The following is a 24,279-nucleotide window of genomic DNA, read 5'->3' on the forward strand; positions in this document are numbered from 1 at the left end:
TATAAAAGACTAATATTTTAGGATTTATTTTCAGATATGGGTGGGGAGGATCCAAAATCAGTATAGTGATGATCCATTTCTATTATTAACTGGTCAGAACTGATTTGGAGCTTTGGTGAAAGGCCCAGAACCACATTTACCAAAGGACAGAAGCACCCAAGGATGTTTAGCAAGGGGAGAAAAAGGTTTAGTGGGCACCTGATAGTTCTCTTCTCATATTTGGAGAGCTTGTTTCGCCCAGAGGATAGAATTAAGATTTGAAAGTATGAAGAGTCTAATTTGGGATTAATATGAGATGGTTTTTCATTTTTCCACAAATATCATAGTCTGAATTTAAAAGTAGTTGCCAGACTAAATGGTGAAGTTATTGTCATTGGGGGCATTCCAGCAAAACAACCAACATCTCTTGATTGAAATGAAATTACAAATAGTTTCTGGAACATCCTCTATTGCAATGACTTTTCATACTATAACTAAAATATAGTAATGTTAACTCATTATATTTTCTTCACTATGAAGCAAAAGTTTTTCTATCTGTGCTTCTGTTTTAAAATTTGGAGTGTGTCAAGGAAACCTCTCCAGTTTCTAATAATCTCACCTAAAATTTGAAAGGCTTAAATTTAGTTTTTAGGATCTGTTTTGTGGGAAGGGGATGATCATTTGATCTAGAAAATAAAACCTTTGTGTGTCCCTTGTCATTTTGGATAGAAGTGTGTATTCAATTATTTAGTGAATGACTGCTTCATTAGTAAATGATGAGTAAGAGATAAAACTTTTGGTTCTTTTTCCTTAGTATATCTGTAAATATTTTGTGTAGACAGGGTTGGCTAGCCTGAAATATTTAAAAATTTGCTTTTGTAGCTTATCTGAGGGAAAATAAGGATCAACAGTATCCTCATCTGTGTTGGACACATACCACAGAAAGAAACAAGCATTTGTTATGTTACATCACTTAGCTTTTGTTTGTTGTTACCACAGACTCTCCTGACTGATATCTTCATGGTTTTATATATCTTGGCATTTTTCAAGTTCACTTGAGGGTAGTTAGATTTTCATAGGCTACTCTACAGGCTATCCTTTGGATAAATGCCTTCATATAGTTTCAAAAATCTTCACTTCTTGCTCTCATTTAGGTAGATGATAAAAATTAATATAGCAGGTCAGTGTTAGACAACAGGAAGTGATGGAGAGAAAGGCAAATTGAAGAGTTTATCTCCATGTAAACTGGGCAACTGATATTGTATATTTCTTTTGGGATGTTTAAGAAGTTACTTCATGGTTTCTTTGCTTTTCTTTTTATTTTGGGTGAGGGTGGGAGGGAACATTTTTTAAAAAATTGAGTACAGTTGACACATAACATCAGTTTCAGAAATATAAAATAGTGATTGGACATCTCTATATGTTATGCTATGCTCACTGCAAGTGTAGCTCCCATCTGTCACCATACAACACTATTATAATAGCATTGACTATATTCCCTATGTAGTACCTTTTATTCCCATGTTTTATTCACTCCATAACTGGAAGCCTGTATCTCCAAGTCCTCTTCTCCCATTTTGTGCATCCCTCCATCCTCTTCCCCTCCAACATCCATCAGTTTGTTCTTCATATTTATAGTTCTGATTCTGCTTTTTGCTTGTTTATTCATCTGTTCTTTCAGATTAGTGGGTGGAATGTTTTTATGTATGTAAAAAGTGTAAATAGTGCATTGGGAAATTTACTAGTAACTACCATTTAAAGGTGGTTATGTGTAGATTAAAGGTGAAGTAAAATGAACAAAAACAAAACACTAAAAAAGTGGTGGTTTCTGTCTTCTTTTTCAGGTTATCTCCCCTCCAGAAGGCAGAAATTGTGTACCTAGTTAAGAAGCATGTAGGGGCTATCACCCTCGCCATTGGGGATGGTGCCAACGATGTTGGAATGATCCAGATGGCCCACGTGGGTGTGGGAATCAGTGGGAATGAAGGCATGCAGGCCACTAACAACTCAGATTATTCCATTGCACAGGTCAGTAGTGCAGGCATGAGCATTGAATACCGCGAGTCCATCCCTGAGACCTACCCCACTTGTTTGTTTTCATATGAAACTACCAGCATGTTGGCCATTTTCTTTAGTTTTGTCCCCATGCACTTTATAGCAAAAGTTTTCCTTGAGCAGTTATGGAGTTGGTCATACTGATGCCATCAAGAATCTATAGCTCTGCTAATATAATCTCTAAATCTCCAGTCTCATCAAACTGTAATATGTACTTTGCTTTATGGTGTCTCTCAATGAAGATTTATTTCCTGGACTTGTAATCTCCCCATTTCCATGTTTTTGTTTTTGTTTTTGTTTTTGTTTTTTTGTTTTTTAAGTAGGCATTGCCTCTTGGCATGCATTTTAAAAAATATACTGTATATTTTAGAGCAGTTATAGCTTCACAACAAAATTGAGCAGAAAATATATAGAGTTCTGATATATTCCCTGCCCTCCCCCCAAAACTCCCCCATTATCAACATCCCCTACCAGAGCAGTATATTTGTTATAACTGATGAACCCACATTGACACATTATCATCATCACCCAAAGTCCACAGTTTACATTAGGGGATTATACATTCTAAGGGTTTGGAGAAATGTGTAATGACAAGTATCCACCATCATAGTATCATATAGAGTAGTTTCACTGCCTTAAAAATTCTTTGTACTCTGCCTATTCATCATTCCCTCCAATCACAAAGCCTTGGAAACCACTAATTTTTGTACTATCTCCTTAGTTTTGCCTTTTCCAGAATGTCCTATTCATACAGTATGTAGACTTTTCAAACTGGCTTCCTTCACTTAGCAATAGGCATCTAAGTGTCCTCCATGTCTTTTATGGCCGGGCAACTCATTTCTATTTAGTGATGAAAAATATTCCACTTTCTGGATGTACAATACTTTATCCATTCACCTACTGAAAAACATCTTGGTTATTTCCAAGTGTGGGCAATTATTAATAAAGCTGCTATAAATATCCACGTGCAGGTTTTTTGTGTGGACATCAGCTTTCAACTCCTTTGGGTTTATACCAAGGAGTGTAATCACTAGATCATATAGTGAAAGCATAAAAATATGTTCAGTTTTGTAAGAAACTTCCAAACTGCCTTCCACAGTGGCTGTACCATTTATTGGAAGGTATTTAAGTAGAGTGTGTGGCCTGTGATTTACATCCTCTGCATATTTATATAATATCCTAGGATGTTTAACAAGAATACCTCCTCCTTCTACATATTGACAGTTTGACTTTTGAAGAATATAGTATTTTAATCAATAATTTAAGATCAGCTCTTAATGGATATAGTATTTTCATCACAGTTGAGAAACTAACAATAACACTTTTCACTCTTGCTGAATTCAGGAGCCACTTGTAATTCTTGAACAGCTCCTGAGGTATAATCCCATACTCTGAATAGGTCATTCCTGCTGGGGCTATTCTTATGGTGGCTGTCTCTGAGAGGATAGGTGATTTAGTACCCTGTCCACATGTAAACAGATGCCTGAAGCTAGAGTGGTAACAAAATGGATTCCTAGGATTCTACAGCATAGATGAAGAGCATATGATTCAAGTGTTTGAATCAGATCCATTCTGAAAACCTTGTTCTCACTCATAGATGAACTGTTCTGGTTTTATAGCAGGGAAAACTAAGGATGCTAGAGTATCTGGGTTGGGGTGTCAGTAAACTATGAACAAAGCACCTGTGTCTGTAAACAAGGAAATGACCACACCAAATTCACCTGATCCTGTCCTAAACTGCTACATGCTATTGGGACACATGCTTCCAGTGATCTCAGCAGTTTTATGTGACATAAGTCTTGAACTATTAAACATTATAGACACATCACCCTGGCCAGTATCAGGTGTTCTGGGGATCCAGGGAAATATTTCTGGGGTTTTATTTTTTGGTCTAGTTTTTTAGATTCCATATTATAAGTGAAATCATATGGCATTTACCTTTTTCTTTTGGGCTTATTTTACTTTGCACAATACCTATTAGGTCCATTTATGTTTTCACAAATGGCAAGATTTCATCCTTTTTTTATGGCTAATATTCCATTATATATCCCCCTTCCACCACATCTTCTTTATCCATTCATCTATTGATGGACACTGAAGTTGCTTGCGTGTCTTGGCTATTGTCAGTAATGCCTCAGTAAACATAAAGGTGCATATATATATATCTTTTCAAGTTAGTGTTTTTGTTTTCTTTGGGTAAATACACAGCAGTGGAATTACAAGATTATTTGGTATTTTTATTTTTAATATCTCAAGGAACCTCCACACTGTTTTCCTCAGTGGCTGCACCAGTTTGCATTCCCACAAAAGTGTAAAAGGGTTCCTTTTTTCTACAGCCTCACCAACATGTGGTATCTATCTTTTTGATTCTAGCCATTCTGACAGGTGTGAGGTGATATCTCATTGTGGTTTTTATCTGCATTTCCCTGATTAGTGATGCTGAGAATCTTTTTATATGAGGCGCCTGGGTGGCTCAGTTGCTTGATGTCTGCCTTTGGCTTAGCCCCACATTGGGCTCCCTCAGGGAGCCTCATTCTCCCTCTCTCTCTGCCTACCTCTTCCCCTGCTTGCTTGTTCACTCTCTCTGTCAAATAAATAAAATCTTTACTAAAAAAGAGAGAGAGAGAGAGAGAGAGAGAGAGAAAGAATCTTTTCATATTTTTGCTTGCTATCTATGTATCTTCTTTGGAAAAATATCTATTCATGTCCTCTCCTCATTTTTAAAAGTTTTTATTTTTTTATTTTTTATTATTTTTATTTTTTTTAAGTTTTTATTTAACTTCCAGTTAGTTAATATTAGTATAATATTAGTCTCAGGTGTACAATATAGTAATTCAACACTTCCATACAATACCCAGTGTTCATCACAAGTGTACTCCCTAATCCCGATCACCCATTAAACTCATCCTTCTCACCTCTGCCCATTTTTAATTGGATTACTTGCAGTTTTCAGGCACTTAGTTGAATAGCTTCATTATATATTTTGAATATTAACCCCTTATCAAATGTGTCACTTTCAAATGTCTTCTCTGCCTTTTCATTTTATTGATGGTTTCCTTTGCTGTGTAAAAGATTTTTTTTTCTCTCTCTCTGTGCTTCCTGAATCTGGGTATGTTTCCCTTCCTATGTTAGGGAAGCTTTCAGTTATTATTTCTTCAGATAAACTTACCTGCCCCTTACTCTCTTCTCCCTCTGAGACCTGTATAATGTGAATGTTACTGTTGTGCCCAAGATTGCGAATCCGAGAAACCACCAAGGAGCCAACACTAATGCAAACACACGAGGGTTTATTTACAAGCTCGAGCTTGGGTCCAAGTATACCCGACACAGGGGAGCAGGGGCTTGGACCCCGAAGTGGGTTACAGCTGGGTTTTTTATAAGCTGGTCGAGGGGATTTTCAGAAGGGGTGGAGGAATTTCTCAAGTTCTGTTTACATTCTGATATGGGGCTTAAGGGCATTGAGCTCTGTTCTCATTCTAAAATGGGACTTTCTACCACAGGCGGGCTGCATGGGCTCTGTTGTCTTTCTGATATGGGATTCCCCGCCAAGGACATTGAGGACATTCTGCAGTTTTTTCCTGTAAAGTTCAGCTCTTTTTTTTTTTTTTTTAAATTTTTATTTATTTATGATAGTCAGAGAGAGAGAGAGAGAGAGAGAGGCAGAGACACAGGCAGAGGGAGAAGCAGGCTCCATGCACCGGGAGCCCGACGTGGGATTCGATCCCGGGTCTCCAGGATCGCGCCCTGGGCCAAAGGCAGGCGCCAAACCGCTGTGCCACCCAGGGATCCCTAAAGTTCAGCTCTTATTCACAGGGGCCTAAGAGGGCTGTACTTGTGCTAATGCTAAACTTTAGGTGGAATGGCCTTAATTTTTCTCGGCCTCCACAGTTACTTCCTTTGATATTGTCTAAGAGATCCCTTAACCCATCTTCATTTTAAAATCCGGTGGCCCAAAGTGTCTGGGGCTACTCTAGGCTAGGTGCCCAGGACTCACTTAGGTGGCAGGTTGGCTAGGTGGCTAGGGCACCTGAACTCTGCTCCTGTTTGTGTCATCAAGGGGGAGAGGAGTGCAAACAGTGGTGCTTGCCAGCTCCTTCAACCTAAATGAGTTCCAGCAGCTGCCCTGCCATTTGGTGGAATTCCAGGGTTGGATTCTTTTATATTCTAGTTGCTCTTTTAAACTGTGGGGTTTTTGCTTGTTTGTTTGTTTGTTTGTTTGCGTTTTGTTCATTTGGGGGGATTTTTTTGGTATCTGGGGCTGGAATGGGCCAGTGGCCTAGGGCTTGCTGAGGTGGCAGGCTGCCTATGCCACCCAGACCTTGTTCCTGTTGGTAACTATCAAGGTAGAGGGAGAACACAAACCATAGCTCCTCCAACCTGGAGAGAGTTCTAGGGCATTCCTCTGCTATTTGGGAATGTTCTAGGGTTGGTTCTTTTATATTCTAGTTGCCCTTTCAGACTGTGCCTTTTTTTCTGTGCCCCAAGGCAAAGGAATCTACTCATTGTCCCTAAGAACTCCTGTTCCTCCCTACCGCAGTTTGCAGTGTCCTGGGTGGGGAATCTTTCTGTTACTGAGTCTCCATCTTTTGTTGTGCAGTAGCTATTCAGTCAGCCCTCAGGAGGAATTCCTATGTAAATAAGTGTAAATATGGTGTGTCTATGAAGCAGGTCAGTTGAAGGCCTTCCTGTGACACCATCTTGGATCGGACCTTCCAAGTTTTCTTTTCTTCCTTCCACCCAACCCTAAAGTGCCACACCAAGACTAATGCAGGAGATTGATTTGATTCATGCTCAGGCCCCCATTAAAAGGCTATTTCATGTCAATGATAATACTTGGAGCCACATTGGGTTTTTTTGTTTTTCCCTCCATCTTACTTTGACCCAAGAGCAGCTTTGACCACAGAGAGGGCAGAGGTATTCTGACATGATGCGTGCCATTTTATACTTTTTCCAGAACGAATCTTATCCCCAGAACTGTAAGTGGAAATTTGCCCATTGCAGCCCCACGTACTACCAGTCTTTTGTACGCATTCTGCAGCAGTGGTCAAACAGATGTCTTTTACTTTTGCTCTTCCTGGGCAATGCACAACTTCACCTTCTCAGAGGATATCAGTATGACATTCTACCTATAATGTTTATTATGGATCACTTTATTCTCTGAAAAGTGCAAATTATTCACATCCTTCTTCCCAAATTTCTTAATAGTTTAGAATCATCCCAAGAAATGGAACTCTGACTTTAAACTGCTACAAAGCTAAAACTGAGGCAAGAGGAATGTTGTCTTTAGTGACTCCTTTCTTTAATTCACTTGTTTTTTTGTTTAGCTCTGCATTTTATGATTGAGCATCTTCTTCCACATTCTGCTCCCTCATGGTCCAAAATCTTAAATGCTCCTTTTTTGAAAGTTGAAAATTTTTTCATATTATCAATTTGTGTCATTTTCAAGTGAGTACTAAATTCTAGGAGTCTTTCAATGACTGAATTACTTCATTTTGTGGGATGACACTCCTAAATAGCCACTTATTCAAAAAAATGTTCATTGAGTGAATATCAAATTCTATTCATGTTTCTGGGTGTTTAGGATTCATCATAAATAATGAGACCTACTCCCATGGAGTTTTCATTGTGGGAAACAAAAATATACAGTAATGTCTATCATTTGTTACATGATAACTGCTATGAAAGTATGTATGTAGATGAGGGTAAGAAGGCTCATCTACACTGCAGAGGCTGCATGTAACGTTCACTTTTAACTATTTATTATAGGAAGTGGGGAACTGATACCTATAAGACATAATTACTTATACTTGATCAGAAATTTAAAAAAAAAAGATGAAGATGAGTGATTTAGCCTGAGTTCTTGTTGTTTTTTTTTTGGTTTTTTTTTTAAGATTTTATTTATTTATTCATGAGAGACACAGAGAGAGAGAGAGAGAGAGAGAGAGAGAGAGAGGCAGAGACACAGGCAGAGGTAGAAGCAGGCTCCATGCAGGGAGCCTGATGTGGGACTTGATTCTGGGTCTCCAGGATCACGCCCTGGGAGGAAGGTGGCACTAAACCTCTGAGCCACCCAGCACCCAGGCTGCCCTGGGTTTTTGTTTTTAATAGGATGTTCCTGTCATTAAATAATTCTGTCCCATTACTATGATTAAAGTCCTAGGTGACTATCAGATTAAAAGCCTTGAATATTCCAAGTGAAAATCCAAGCAGTATTTACTGGGCAAAAAAAAAAATGTAATGTTAAAAAAGGGGTTTTTTTAGTGATAAGAGAAGTTAATTTCATAAAGCTTTTTAAAAATTTTCTTTATAGAGAACTGCTATGTCAGGTTGTCTGCAAAACTGGTTTTATTCTGCTTCCTTCTGTGTTGTATTATTCTAGAGTGGGAACTCTAAGGTGTGAAATGCAGAGAAAATGATGTTTTGTGGGTTTTGTTACTAAATGGTAGGTTCGTTTGAACTTGCACTGACTGTTGTTTCTTTTAGTTTAGCTACTTGGAGAAGCTTCTGTTGGTTCATGGAGCTTGGAATTATTTTCGAGTAACAAAATGCATATTGTATTGTTTCTACAAAAATGTAGTGTTATACATTATTGAGGTAAGAAAAGAGATACACTTTCTTTCATGGAAAAGTTAGGTCTTTCTTTGACATCAGGCTTGGTGGTCTAGGGGGTTTTTTGGCCATCTTTGTGTCATTTAAATTAAAATTACATAATACTGCTTTAGGTATTCACCCAAAGTTATTCAGTAAATTTGAATCTTCTAACTACCAGCCTGACTTAAAAAATACCTGTGTAAACCTTTAATTTGGCTATGGAAATATATGTTTAAATATTTTACTTTGAAATAATTATAGATTCACAGGAAGTTACAACAAATATTTTTAGGAGGTCCCATGAAACATTCACCCAATTTTACCAAAACTCCACCTTGAATAATCCAGGACAATATCAACAGCAGGATATAACCAGCAGAGCTTATTCATATTTCACCAGCTTTACACATACTTGTGTGTGTGATTCTATGTACTTTTATCCAAGTGTAGGTTGATATAAACACCACAGAAATGGAGACAGAGCCCGGTTTCCCTCCCCAATCCTTCCCCAATGATACAGATCTGTTCCATCACAAGGATCCCACTCATGCTGCCCCTTACATCCACATCCACATCCACATCCACACTTAATCCCTGACTGACTAATCTGTTCCCTATCCTTATAATTTTGTTCTTTCAGGAATGTTATAAAAGTAGAATCGTCTAGTATATAACCGTTTGAGATTGCATTTTTTCGGTCAGAATAATTCCCTTGAGATTGATACAAGTTGTTCCCTGGATCATTTGTTCCCTTACCATAACCTTTAGCATCAACCTGTTTAAGAGCATTTGTATATAGGTTTTGTGCAAACACAAGTTTTCACTTATTTAGGACAACTGTCCAAGAGTACAATTGCTGGATCATATGGTAAATGCGTGTTTAGTTTTAAAAGAAACTCCCAACTATTTTCCAGAATGACTTTACCATTTTCAATTCCCATCAGCAAAGCATCTGTTAATCTTGTTTCTGTGGGTCTTTACCAGCATTTGATGTTATCACTATGTTTTTAGCCATTCTGACAGATGGGTAGTGATATGTCATTGTGGTTTTAAATGCATTTCTATGGGAGCTAATGAACATCTTCTAATGTACCTATTCGCTATCTTCATATCTTCTTCATTGAAATGTGTCTTCATATTTTTTTGTCCATTTTCTAATTGAATTGTTTTTGAGAGTTCACATATTTTAGATGTTAGTCCTCTGGCAGAAATGTAGTTTGCAAATATTTTCTTCCAGTCTGTATCATGTTGTTTTGTCATCTTAATAGAGTCTTTCAGAGTACAAAAGTTTTTAATTTTGATGTGGTCCAATTTATAAATTTTCCTTTTGTGGATTATGCTTTTGGTTCTATGTCAAAAAACTCTTTTCCTAGCTCTAGATTCCAAAGATTTTCCTCCATGTAGTTTTCTAAAAGTCTTGTACTTTACACTTAATGTCATGATCCATTTTCAGTTAATTTTTGTGTACAGTAGAGGGTTTAGACTATCTAGTTATTTTGTCCATGGCAATTTGATTACTTCAGTACTATTTGTTGAAAAAGTTATCCTTCCATTAAATTGATTTTCCACATTTGTCAAAAATCAATTGGGTAAATAAGAAATAGAAAATATGAACAGACTATAAATAGGAAAGAAATTAGATCAGTAATCAACACCTCCCTGTCAAATTATACCAATCGTTCAAGGAAGAATTAACACTAATCTTTCTCAAACTCTTCCCAAAAAGTTACATAACACAAACTCACATCAAAGAGGAATATCCTCTAAATCCATCCATGTTGTTACAAATGGCGAAATCACATGCTTTTTTATGGTTGAGCAATATTTCATTGGATATATATACCACCTCTTCTTTATCCATTCATCTATTCTGAACACTTGGGTTGCTTCCACATTTTTGCTATTGTAAATAATCTTACAATAAACATAGAGGAGCATAGGTCTTTTTGAATTAGGAGTTCTCCTTTTTTTGGCTGGGTCAGTTACAACTGTTATTAGTTGCAGATGGTACAATTTGCTGAAGCCATGGACAAAATCATTCTGAACCTTTACAATTCAATATCATTCTTTACGATACAATGCATTATTGGACAATTAGATCTAAATATTTCATTGAAATTATTTTTTGATAGAGAATGAAATAAAAATTCTAAAATAAACAGATGGCTTTCTGCTAAGCTCAAATACTCAAGCTTGATTTTATTTACATTTTGGCAAAATCCCATTTGATGACATAAAAAAAGAATGATAAAGTACAATATTTTAAGTACTTCAGTGAATGGAAACATTTAGGTCAATATTGATATAAAACTTCTTGAACTTTCTTTTCTTTCAGCTTTGGTTTGCCTTTGTTAATGGATTTTCTGGCCAGATTATATTTGAACATTGGTGCATTAGCTTGTACAATGTGGTAAGCATTCTCCGTCTCTATCTGATAGCATACAGAACTTCAGTGACATTTCTTTATTATTTATGTCTGGGACGTGTATCTAAGTCAATCATCTGTATACACAGCAGGCAGCACAGATACATCTTTAGAGCCTTTGTTGCTATGACACATCTTGCAGAAGCCCATACTCTCCACACATGGTTTCAATCATAGGAGATCATTCTACAGCAACTACAATAAATTTGTATGCAGTGTATTTTGATAATACATCCAAAATCTCCTTACTATATGCCTGTACAATGTTTTCAGGCTTTTAAGCCAAGTAATTATTATTGAACTCTACCTCTACGCAGTCCATTTAATACACATAATTAATATTTATCTACCTCTGTAAATGTGGGTAATTTCCTGGCCTTTTAAACCTCCTGGTGGAAAATTTGTCCTTTTGTAAATATTTCACCCTATGTTTGTAGGAAATGATGAATTTTGGTATGAAGTCCTATAATAAATAATAAATATAATAAATAAATAAACAGAATTTTCTGAAACTAAACAATCCCAAACTATCACTTAACTCATTTTAAATTAAAAAACTAAAAATAACAGTATTGTTAAGTGGCCTTTTAGATTTTTGTTTTGCTTTTCTTGTTTATTATTCTACCTTAAAAATGAGAGGTTAGGGAAAACTAGCATAAAAATTAGGCTCCCAGTGAGTATTTCATGGCCTTTCTTTTGTACTCCATTATCATAGCATATTACAATCTAGATACCCTGTGCTTTAATCTCTAAAATTCTGTCTTCTAGGAGCTTGAATTCTGAAACAGCATAGACAGAAGTCCTCAGACAGAAGTCATTGACTGTCCAATAATACAAAAATGTCTAGTGCTATGAATAGTTATAGTTGTGTGCAAGTCAATTCTAAACATATTTGGCTAGAGCATTATACCAGTGAACTTGAGGTCATATCCATATTTGTCTCTACCAGGCTTTTGGTCACAGATGACAATACTCAATTTTTTTTTAGAGTTTCATTACAGACTAGGGTGGCAGAGTCTCTCCTCTGTGTGAGAAAATTCACTGTGAATGGATAGACCACAGATATTGGTCAATGGAATCCTTTTTTTTTTTTTTCTTTTAAATAAAGGAGAGCACCTGGGTGGCTCAGTGGTTGAGCATCTGCCTTCAGTTCAGGGTGTGATCCCGGAGTCCTGGGATCGAGTTCTGTATCAGGCTTCCTGCAGGGATCCTGCTTCTCCCTCTGCCTATGTCTCTGCCTCTCTCTGTGTGTCTCTCATGAATAGATAAATGAAATCTTTGAAAATTATAATAAAGGGGAGCTCAGAGACTAGCTTTTTAAAATAAGCAGTAAATGAGGGCTAGTGGGAAACTTAAAATTGTGGATATTTTAGGACAGTATATGATGACATTAATATCCATTGACTTATTAAATCTTATCTCATTATGTATATATTTTACAGATGGGAAAAAGATAGAGCCTAGGACATTTCAAATAGTTACTGGCAATAAGAGAGCTAGATTGCTTATTTAATAACTACATTTACTCAGCCATTAGAAACGACAAATACCCACCATTTGCTTCAACGTGGATGGAACTGGAGGGTATTATGCTGAGTGAAATAAGTCAATCGGAGAAGGACAAAAATTATATGGTCTCATTCATTTGGGGAATATAAAAATAGTGAAAGGGAATAAAGGGAAAAGGAGAAAAAATAAGTGGGAAATATCAGAAAGGGAGACAGAACATGAAAGACTCCTAACTCTGGGAAACGAACTAGGGGTGGTGGAAGGGGAGGGGGGCGGGGGGTAGGGGTGACTGGGTGGTGGGCACTGAGGTGGGCACTTGACGGGATGAGCACTGGGTGTTATTCTGTATGTTGACAAATTTAACACCAATACAAAATAAATTTATTAAAAAAATAACTCATTTAAATAGGTTGTCATACTGTTTCTGGAGGTTATATATTATTTCTGCTCTACCCACGGATAACTAACTGCTACAGGAATTACCCTCCTACCAGAAATACCTACAATGTCAGACAAAATATATAGTATAATAGTTTTCAAACATTAAGCAACAGGCTGCCCATGGCGGTGATCCTTGAGAGAAGTCCTATTTCCAGGCCACAGTTATAGGAAGATGGATCAAAGAGAAAGCCCAGGTGTCTTAATGAATTAAAGATACAGAAGTTGGAGTTCAGTGGGCCATGGTAGCTAGAATGTCAAAGAAGGAACCATACTGAGAGAGAGAATGAATGAGTGACTCTGGAGATCTATAGGTTCTGGTCTGTATACACATGAGAAAAATCTACCCAAAGCTAGGGAAAGAACTACCAGAATGCAGTAGGATGAATTATTGGAGCTTACTCAGGGCTAGGGATAACTAGTTACACATAATATTGGGAAAACTTAAGTCACACTTTTTTTTTTTTAAGTCACACTTTTAAAAACAGGGATAAATTAGACCTATAATAAACACTATTCTGTGCCCATCATAACAAAACTTAAAAGCAGCTCTAAAAAAAAAAATCAAACTAATTTGCAAGTTAGTTACCTGCAAATCAGGACACAGGCAAACTATTTAAAGAACAAAATTAAGTATTCAACAACACAGAATTCCAAGTTGTACATCCAACAAAAGTTCTCAGTCATGCAAATATAGGAAAATAAGATCCATAATGTGAAAAATAAGTCAATGAGAGTAGATATATAAATTATAAAGATGATCGAATTATTAGATAAGAACTTAAAACAGGTATTTTAAATCTTATAAATGTGCAAGAATATAAAGGAACATAATGAGGGGAGAAACAGAAGATATAGAAAAGAACCAAATAAAACCTTATGATGAAAAATACAAATAGGAAATGGACGTTTTTCTGGATGGGATTAAGAGCAAATTAGAAACTTCAGAAATAGTATCAGTAAATATGAAAACAGCAATTACAGAAGCACAGAGAAAAATCAGAAAAACACACAACCAAATGGCTGAAAATCAGTGACCAAGAGAATAATCTTGAAATCAATCAAATAAATATTATGTATGGAAAATAAATGTAGGAATAAAAGCAGATTCCTCATTCAAAACCTTGCAGGACAGAAGACAATGGAATGTCTTTAAAGATCTGAAAGAAAAAAGTCCATTAACCCAAAACTCTATGTCCGGCAAAAATGTCTTTTGGAAAATAAACCAAGAAAATAGAAAATTCATCACCAGAAGACATGTAATACCTGAAATGTTAAAGGAAGCTCCTCAAACAAAAGAAAAAAATATACCGGGATAATATTTGGATCTATCCAAAGAAATAAAGAAGAGAAATGTTAACTGTGTGGGAATTAATAATTAATTAATTAATAAGAGACTTACCCTCTTCTCCTCATATTCAATCATGATGACAAATAACTGTTTAAAGCAAAATTAATAATGTATTCTGGGATTTGTCATTAATTTAGAATTAAAATGTATGATATAGAAATGTATGATAACTATAGCACAAAGAATGAGAGGAGGGATTTGGGGGTGTCCAATTTAATTTTGTGATACATTGCATATGTATACTATAAACCTTAAAGAACAACTAAAACCCTGAAAGTTATGGCTAATGAACCAATAATGGAGATAAAATCTTAATAATAAGTTACTTCAAAAGAAGTCAGGAAATAAGGTAAAAAGTAAGACTAACTGCAACAAATAGGAAACAAATAGGAAGATGGGAGATTTAAATCCAACCACATTTATAATTACACCAAAATGCAAGTTGTCTAAATATTTCCAATTAAAAGGCAGATATTGTCAGCTTGGATTAACAAAATCAAAACCTACTTCAAATATAAAGGCACAGATAGGTAAAAAGGAAAAGGATGGAAAAAGATTTACAATGTAAACAGTAATTTTTAAAAAAGGCGAAGTGGCTATATCAGTAACAGAAATAATAGCCTTCAGAAAAATAAATATGGCTAGTGATGAAGATGAATATTTCTTAATTACAAAGCATTAACTTATTAATAACACATTAGAATCCTAACTATTTAAGAACAACATAGCTTATTAGAAACTAATTAGAAATGAAGCAGGGGGCAAGCAGCCCGGGTGGCTCAGCGGTTTAGTGCTGCCTTCTGCCCAGGGTGTGGTCCCGGAGACCTGGGATTGAGTCTCACGTCAGGCTCCCTGCAGGAAATGGAGCCTGCTTCTCCCTCTACTTCTGCCTGTGTCTGTCTTCTCTCTGTCTCTCATGAATTAAAAAAAAAAAAAATCAGTGTTGCTACTCCATAGCCATTCTAATGGAAGGGTTTGATAGAAGATAATACTGAAGGATATAAAATAATATGTTTTAAAAAAAAATGAAATGAAGCAGAGATGCCTGGTGGCTCAGTGGTTGAGCCCCTGCCTCTGGCCCCGGGGCGTGGTCCTGGAGTCCTGGGATTGAGTCCTGCATCAGGCTCCCTGCATGGAGCCTGCTACTCTCTCTTCCTGAGGCTTTCATGAATAAATAAATAAAATATTAAAAAAAAAAAAGAAAAGAAATGAAGCAGACATTGATGTAACTAAATGGCAACAAGTTAAGTAAATTGACTCTTACATTCAGAGACTTAAACTCTCCTTCATGAACAGCATCTGGGTGCCCTAGCCAGCCTACCACCTGCATGAGCCCTGGGACCCTAGTCTACACCAGCACCAGCCATTTATTTCTGATGAACAGTGAGAAAGTGCTTCAGTGAAAAACCTACAGTTAACATCATACCTGATGGCAAAGCCTGTTACCCTAAGATCAAGAACAGGAGAAGAATGTATGTTCTTACCACTTCAATTCAACATCATCTGTAGGTCCTAGCCAGTACAATAAGAAAAAAGGAAAGAAAAAAAAAAAAAAAAGGATTGACAAAGTATAATGCCTGCTTTAGTTGTCAATATTCTGTATAAAATTCTAGAAAATCTACGTAAGTCATGTGTTGTGTTACGTTGTATAATAAAAGTCCCCCAATTTGTTCATGCCCTCTGTATCCACAACTTTTGGTTTATCCACCCACACTGACTCTGGGTTTGGTCATGTGATTGATTTGGCCAATGAGACAAAAGCAGACATAAGAAGAGCAGAGGTGTGAAAAATAATTGCTCACTGAAGCTTGCACCATCTCGTTGCTCTTTGTGATCAGTCCCAGCCATAGGAACAGAAACCAAATGGAACAGAAATATGTCACTTTATTCTCCTGCTATTTTCCTCTCCTCTCATTTTCTTTTCCCTTTTTTCCTTCCTTCTCTTTTTTAAACTTCTCCCTTTAAACTTTTTCTCATATTATTATATCCACTGTACAAGGTTTTCTCCTTGACAAGGTCCAGAACTTTTTAAAGGATAGTGTATTTTTTATATAATATGGTTGCTACCATAATGATTGTTAACAAAATATTTGAAGAGTAAGGGAATAGGAAACATCTCTTTGTTTCTGATAATGATCAAGATAGAGAATTTTTATATAATGTATTTTTGTTTAATCTAATATTCACAACACTATTTACTGCGTAACTACTACATGCCAAGTCCTGGCAAGTGAACTAGCTTATAAAACAGTTGGTTCTTATGAGGAATACAGATGTCATTGTTGGTAGATACATTGATGAGTATTATGCCTATTATTTAAATATCTAGATATTCAATTTATTTTTATGGTCATTAAACAGAAGAAAATATTATTCATTTTAAGCTCATAAAGGAATATTCACATAGTTATAACCCATTGAATCAAATCAATTAGAAAAATGAAGCCATGATTTGTTAAATATTTGAATCTATGTGACTGATTTAAATCTTCTTTGTAAATAATTTTTATTTTTAAATAGCTTAAGACTTACCAGAAGATGCAAAAATAGTTCTGTTTATCCTTCAACCAGCTTCTCCCATAATGATATCTTAATAGTTGCAATACATTATCAAAGTCATGAAATTGACATTGCTACAATTTTATTTAACTCAGTTATAGACTAAAAGTTCTTTTTAATAAATCCTTGTTTTCTATGTAGATTTTCACTTCATTACCACCTTTTACTCTGGGGATCTTTGAACAGTGTTGCAGTCAGAAGAGCCTGCTTACATATCCACAACTCTACACAGTTTCTCAGAGAGGGAAAACTTTCAACACAAAGGTAAACAGAAGACTTATTGCAGGTCTTTCATCTCAGCTCAATGCCAGAGTTACCTTTGGTCTTTTCTTTTTTTGATGCTTAAACAAATAATTAACAAACCGAGGGATGCAGCCCTGTGCAATCATTTACCTTGTAGTTTAGTTTATCCAGGGAATTGAGGGGTAAATAACAGTATGTGGGGAAGAGAAGCCTTAAGGAAAAGAAGCAAGGCACCATGTATGGTCCAACCAACTGCACTGAGCAGCTTCAAGAGGCATGTTGTGTAATGGGCAGTCCTGGAAAAATACAAAAGAGGAACATAAGCCTATTTTTAGATGAGACGAATGATTCTTTTGGAATGATTTCTTTCTGGGATCATGGAGTTGAGATTTAACAGGGGAATTAAAGGGATTTTACAGGTCCTAAGAGTAAACCTAACTGTATCTCAATCATTAGTGAAGCTTTAAAATAAATATAGACAGATACTGCAAGTATCTTTTCAAATTAGTGTTTTTGTTTTCTTTGGGCAAATACCCAGTAGTACCATACTAGATCAATGATAATTGTGTTTTTAATTTTTTGAGGAACTTCCATATTGTTTTCCACCATGGGTGTAGCAATTTGCATTCCTACCAATAGTACACAAGGGTTCCTTTATCTCTATATTTTCATCAACACTTGTTAATTCTTGTATTTTTAATTTCAGTCATTTTAGCAGGTATAAATGGACATCACATTGTGTTTTTAATTTGCATTTCCATCATGATTAGTGATGTTGAGCATCTTTTGATGTGTTAGCCATCTGTTATGTCTTCTTTGGAAAAATGTCTACTCAGGTCCTCTGTGCATTTTAAATCATATTATTATTATTATTATTATTATTATTATTATTATTTTGGTGTTGAGTTGTAGTTCTTTACATAGGTTACATATTAATCCCTGTGCACTCCTATATTTATTGCAGCATGATCTGAAATAGTCAAAATAGAGAAGCAACCCAGGTGTCCATCAAAGATGAATGGACAAAGAAGATGTGATTTATATATATTAAAATGGAATATTACTTAGCCATAAAAAGAATGAGATCTTACCATTTGCAACAATGGATGGACCTAGAGGACATAATGCTAAGTGAAATAAGTTAGAGAAAGACAAATACCATATGATTTCACTTATACATAGAATTTAAGAAGCAAATAACAAAAACAAGAGTCAAAAAAATAGACTCTTAAAAACAGAACAAACTGGTGATTGCTAGATGAGAGTTGGGTAGGAGAATAGTGAAATAGACAAAGAGAATCAAGAGTATGCTTATGATAAGCACTGAGTAATGTTTAGAATTATTGAATCTTTACATTGTATACCTGAAACAAATATAACATTGTATGTTAATTATACTTCAATAAAAAAATATAGACATTTGGAAAAAACATAGGCCTTTTAAATATATTGCTTCACAGCTCAGAATATGGTCTATCTTATAAATATTTCATGTTTACTTGAACAGAATGTTTAAATTAGGTCAAGTTCATAGTGTTCAAATTTCTACATTCTTATTAATTTTGTTTGTTATCCTATCAATTATGGAGAGGAACTAAAATTTTCAACTGAAAGTATGGATTCATCTATATCCCTTTAAAGTTCTATCAGTTTTGCTTCATGTATTTTGAAGTACTGTTATTAGGTATGTAAATGTTTAAGATTTTTATGGATTTTTGGAAGATTTTTTTCTTTATTACCAAATTTGAGCAATTTGATTGTGATGTCTCATTTCTTCATCGTTTTTGTGGTTGGGGTTCTTTGAGCTTCTTGGATCTGTAGATTTATAGTAAGAAGATCAGCAAACCATGGTCTATAGGCCAAATCTAGTCTCCTGCCTGCTTTTATAAAGTTTTATTGGGAAATAGCCAGACCCATTCATTTACAAATTCCCTGTAATTACCTTACAGTCACAATAGCAGAATTGAGTAATTATAATGGAGATCATGTGGACCCCAAAAATATAAAATATTTTCCATTTTGTACAAGAAAAGTTTCCTATAGTCTACATCATATACAGAAAATTTTCAGCCATTATTTTTTCAAATATTTTTTTCTGGCTTATCTTCTCTCCTCTTGCTTCCAATTATACATATATTAAAATACTTGAAGTTGTCCAAAACCTTATTGAATCTATATCTTTGTTTCATATATTCTCCTCTCTGCTGAATTTTGAGTATTTTTAAAAATTATTTTGTCTTCAATTTACTTGTGTAATATCTATGCCATTAATTTTTCTTTCTGCAGTGTTGAATCTGCATTACTGCTATCTAGTGAATTTATTATCTCAAAAAGTGTAGCTTTTAATCTGTAGAATTTCTACCTGGAAATTTTTTATATATCTTCTATTTCCCTATTTGCCATTTGAACATGAAGAATAGAGTTATACTTTTTCAGCATCCTTGCCTGCAAATTCTAACATCTATTTTGGCTGTGGGTTAGATTTAATTCATTTATTTACTTCCTTATTTTAGGTAGTATTTTTCTGATTTTTGGCATGCCTGGTAATTCTGAATTGGATGCCTGCATTAGATACCTAGGTATTGGATATTTTTGTATAACTATGAATAGTTTTTCTTTATTTTAGAAAAAATTTTAGTGAAGTATAGTTGGAACATGATGCTATATTAGTTTCAAGTGTAAAATATAGTGATTCACAAGTCTGTACATTACACTATGCTCACAAGTGTAGCTACTATCAGTCACCATACAATACCATTATAATACCATATTCCCTATGTTATATCTTTTATCCCTATAATTTATTCATTCCACAACTGGAAGCCTGTATCTTTCACACCCCTTCACCCATTTAGCCACCCCATCCCACCGTCACTTCCTCCACTTCTCTGGCAACCTTCAGTATGTTGTCTGTATTGATGAGTCTGTTTCTACTTTTTGTTTGTCTTTGTATTTTTTAAATTCCATATATAAATGAAATCATGGTATTTGTCATTCTATGCCTGATTTATTTCACTTAGCATAATACCCTCTAGGTCCCTCCATATTGTTGCCAATGGTGGGATCACATTTTTTTTTAATGGCTGAGTAATATCCCATTGTATATATATTACCACATCTTTATCCATTCATCTATGAATGGACACTTGGGTTGCTTCCATGTCTTGGCTATTGTAAATAATGCAGTAAACATAGAGTTGCATATATTTCTTTGAATTAGTGTGTTTGTTTTCTGTGGGTAAATACTGAGTAGTGGAATTACTAGATCATGGTATTTCAATGTTTAATTTTTTTAGAAATCTCCATACTGTTTTCTACAGTGGCTGTACCACTTCACATTGCCACCAACAGTGCACAAGGGTTCATTTTTCTTCACATCCTCTCCAACACTTGTTGTTTCTTGTGTTTTTTATTTTAGCCATTCTGACAGATATAAGGTGATATTATGGTTTTAATTTGTATTTCCATGGTGATTAGTGATGTTGAGCATCTTCTCATGTGTTAGTTGGCCACCTGTATGTCTTCTTTAGAAAAATGTCTTCCCATTTTTTAATCAGATTATTTGGTTTGTTGGTGTTGACTTGTAGAAGTTTTTTTTTTTTTTTTTTTTTTTTAATTTATGATAGTCACACACAGAGAGAGAGAGAGAGAGAGAGAGAGAGGCAGAGACACAGGCAGAGGGAGAAGCAGGCTCCATGCACCGGGAGCCCGATGTGGGATTCAATCCCGGGTCTCCAGGATCGAGCCCTGGGCCAAAGGCAGGCGCTAAACCACTGCGTCACCCAGGGATCCCGTAGAAGTTTTTTGATGTACTTTGGATATTTGCTCCAAATAGGATGTATCATTTGCAAATATCTTCTCCCATTCATAGGTTACTTTTTTGTATTGTTGATGGCTTCCTTTGCTGTGTGCAAAAACTTTTTATTTTGTATTACCATGACTATTCTTGACTTTTTTTTTCTGGAAAACAAGAAAGTTAACTGGAAACAATTAATCCTTTTGGATCTGCATTTTAATATTTATTAGGAAGGACAGGAGTTGTGCTAAGTCCAAGGATAATTTTTCTCCACTACCAAGACAAAAACTTCTATGTATTCTACCCAATGTTCCATGAGTCTTGAGGTTTTCCAATTTGGCATTAGCTCTGTTTTTAAACCAGTTTCTAACATTCTTTCCTAAAAACAGCTTTGCTCCAAGAAATTTAGGTCACAGGACAAAGTATGTTTTTTTTCCACATTTTTTTCTTCTCTAGTCCTTTATCTGTAAGTCTTCCTGGCAAGCATAAAAATAAGTGATATATTTAGAATCAAAAGAACAAAGATTTGTTTTTGTTGTTGTTCGACCATCTCCTAATCCAACGTGCACTTTTTTTTGACCCTAGAGATTTTATATTAAGATTTCCTCTAAGAAAATTGTATGTGGTTTATTAAAATGTATTTTGACCAGAGTCTGGATGTAGATGTAAAGGTGCAGAATGTATCATATAAAATACAGTATGGAATTATATTTAAAATACCACATCTTAAGTATTGAAAATATTTTTTTAAATTACTTCCGGTTCTTTTTCATTGGATAATTTAGATCTCTATAATTTTTTATAACACGTATGCTATATTTGAGTTTTCTTTTCAAATAATATCTCATATTTTCACAGTCATTTCTCTTAGAAGTAGAAGAAATGGAGTTTTTCCATATCCAGGAAAACATTTTGGCTTTATAACTATTTCAAGCATATTTCATAATGTCGCGTTTTAGATTTAGACCAATGCACTATCATAATTTTCTTGCTTTCCTTTCTTTTAGGTGTTTTGGTTTCAATGTATTAATGCTTTGGTCCACTCCTTTATTCTGTTCTGGATGCCCATGAAAATGTTGGAGCATGGTAATGGCTTCATTGTTTCATATATTCAACAAAGCATGTTCTTCTCACTGGAGCCAGTATTTCTGTGTGTGTGTGTGTGTGTGTGTGTGTGTCCTCATAGATAGAACTGAAGGCAAAAAAAAATGGAATTTAAAGATATTCCCCTATAAGTAATATTACAATCTGGTTGACATTTAAGAGTTGATCTTTACAACCCATCTTCTTTGTCTTAGACATATATAAATTGAGAATTAGTGCTTTTATTGTTAATTTGTAATAAATATTTGAGTCAGCAGGTCCAATAGAAAGCACAACAGTTCTAATGAATTATAGACACCTTCTGTTAGTAAGTTTGAAATTTATGTCTATTTTTTGTTTCACTTCCAAACTTCATGCTTTAGTTTAGACTTTAACGCAAGTTCAATATATTGGACCAATATATTGGACCAAGTCTTCTTTTCCTGATGTACATTTTCAAAACAAACATTATTGGACCAAGTCTCCTTTTCCTGATGTAAAACATTTTTTACATCCTGATGTAAAAAATGTTGTAAACAAACATTATGTGTGAAGTTTTTCTACAGACTGACCTGGGTTCAGTACATCTAAATGTAGGAGATACATTTATGAAGTAGGCTATTGCTGTATAATGGGTTCACAGCCACAAATTAAGGTGTAAAATGTAACTACTTTTCTTTTTTTTTTTTTTTTAATATTTTTTTCTTTATTTATTTATGATAGTCACACAGAGAGAGAGAGAGAGAGAGAGAGGCAGAGGGAGAAGCAGGCTCCATGCACCGGGAGCCCGATGTGGGATTCGATCCCGGGTCTCCAGGATCGCGCCCTGGGCCAAAGGCAGGCGCCAAACCGCTGCGCCACCCAGGGATCCCTGTAACTACTTTTCTTTAACAAGATTTAATTTTCATTGGGTATTACTAGCAATATGTCCTTTATTGTGGATATATTTTTTAAACATTGAGTTTGAGTTGCATGTGTTTGTGTTTGTTGGTATTTAAATGAATGGATCTGCCATTAATATAGCTAAAGGCCTTCCTTGTAAAAACAAAATAGACAAAGCTTTCAAATGATAACAAATATAGCAAAGTCACAAGCTTACAAAAAGTTCCTTTTGGGATGGAAGTGTGAGGGGCTCTTTGGGTCTACTCTCCACTCAAATATGCTAAACTGGTCAAAACTATAAAAAAAAAAAACAGCTCTGCAAATTTTCTGGATATTATCCCAAAGACAAATGAAGAAATATGTATTCAAGCAAGTCTACTGCAACTCAGTAAGAATATCAAGAGTCTGTGGAATTGTAGCTATGATCTACTCCTTCCCTCTCTTATTCACAACCTAGCTTGGTGGAAGCTCCACTGCAAGCAGATGTGGTCAAGAGTGTAGTACTACTAGTCTTCTCAATTACCCATCAGGGTTACTATATTTCACAGGAAAGGCAGCCACCAGCATTTCTCATCCCCCACAATTTTGAGTTACAGAGGCAAAATTCCTGATGAGTATGAACAAGAGGTTAGAGGTCCCCTTTTCCAATCAATTTATATCCATAGGACAGAGTCTCTACTACAGGCATGAGATTATTGGGTCCCTGATCACTCTCACCAAAGCTTGCTTATAGGACAGAGAATCTCTAAAAGATTGTCGGGAAGGCAAGCCAAGAAGACCAGTGACTACAACCTCACTATCCTCAAGAGTAGTAGCAATAAGATTTTGCCTATGGTGAGAGGTAGTACTTAAGAAAAGAGGACTCCAAAACTCTTCCCAAAGGAAGTGACTATTTGAAACAGACTAGGGGAAGAGTTCAAGTCTAGGGATGTTCCTAATTGAGACCAATAAACTAAATCATAGGCCTACTAATTTACCGAAGAAAACCAGGGACAGAAACAGATAAAAATAGCTCTCCTGAGGTAAGAACAAACCTCAAAGATTTGTCTCAAAATTTTCTCAGCCTAAATTTAATTGGATCAGACTGCTGTACAATTTATGTCCCATAACTTTCTCAAAAACAATAGACTAATCCATGGGTAATTAGTGAAGCCTAAAAAACTGGTTTAATACCAAATGAGTCAGATAGTTTAATGGAGAAATTAGAGAAAAAGACAGTCAAGACAGACAAGATAAAACCAAGGTAACTCTGTGCTTTCCCAGAGCTGCACCTTCTAAGTGATATCAAGGTTTGACACTGGGGAAATAGACCACTAAAATAGCCAGCCAAATTCAAAACAAATAACAAGCATCAAAACAAATATAAAT

The 24,279-nt window shown here is 35.4% G+C and overlaps 1 protein-coding gene across 6 annotated transcripts in view; it reads left to right on the forward strand.

Annotated features, from left to right (window-relative positions):
* LOC140615799 (phospholipid-transporting ATPase IB-like) overlaps window positions 1–24,279 on the forward strand; it is a 178,673-nt gene that overhangs the window by 100,905 nt on the left and 53,489 nt on the right. For all 6 annotated transcript variants that reach the window (XM_072795717.1, XM_072795721.1, XM_072795718.1 and 3 more), the window contains 5 exons: window positions 1,824–2,007; window positions 8,518–8,628; window positions 10,961–11,035; window positions 17,049–17,171; window positions 21,954–22,032. In XM_072795717.1, coding sequence (XP_072651818.1) covers window positions 1,824–2,007; window positions 8,518–8,628; window positions 10,961–11,035; window positions 17,049–17,171; window positions 21,954–22,032 — 572 coding nt within the window. The remainder of the gene's footprint in view (window positions 1–1,823; window positions 2,008–8,517; window positions 8,629–10,960; window positions 11,036–17,048; window positions 17,172–21,953; window positions 22,033–24,279) is intronic.

Source organism: Canis lupus, chromosome 24 (genome assembly GCF_048164855.1).
Source record: "Canis lupus baileyi chromosome 24, mCanLup2.hap1, whole genome shotgun sequence".
Lineage (NCBI taxonomy): Eukaryota > Metazoa > Chordata > Mammalia > Carnivora > Canidae > Canis > Canis lupus.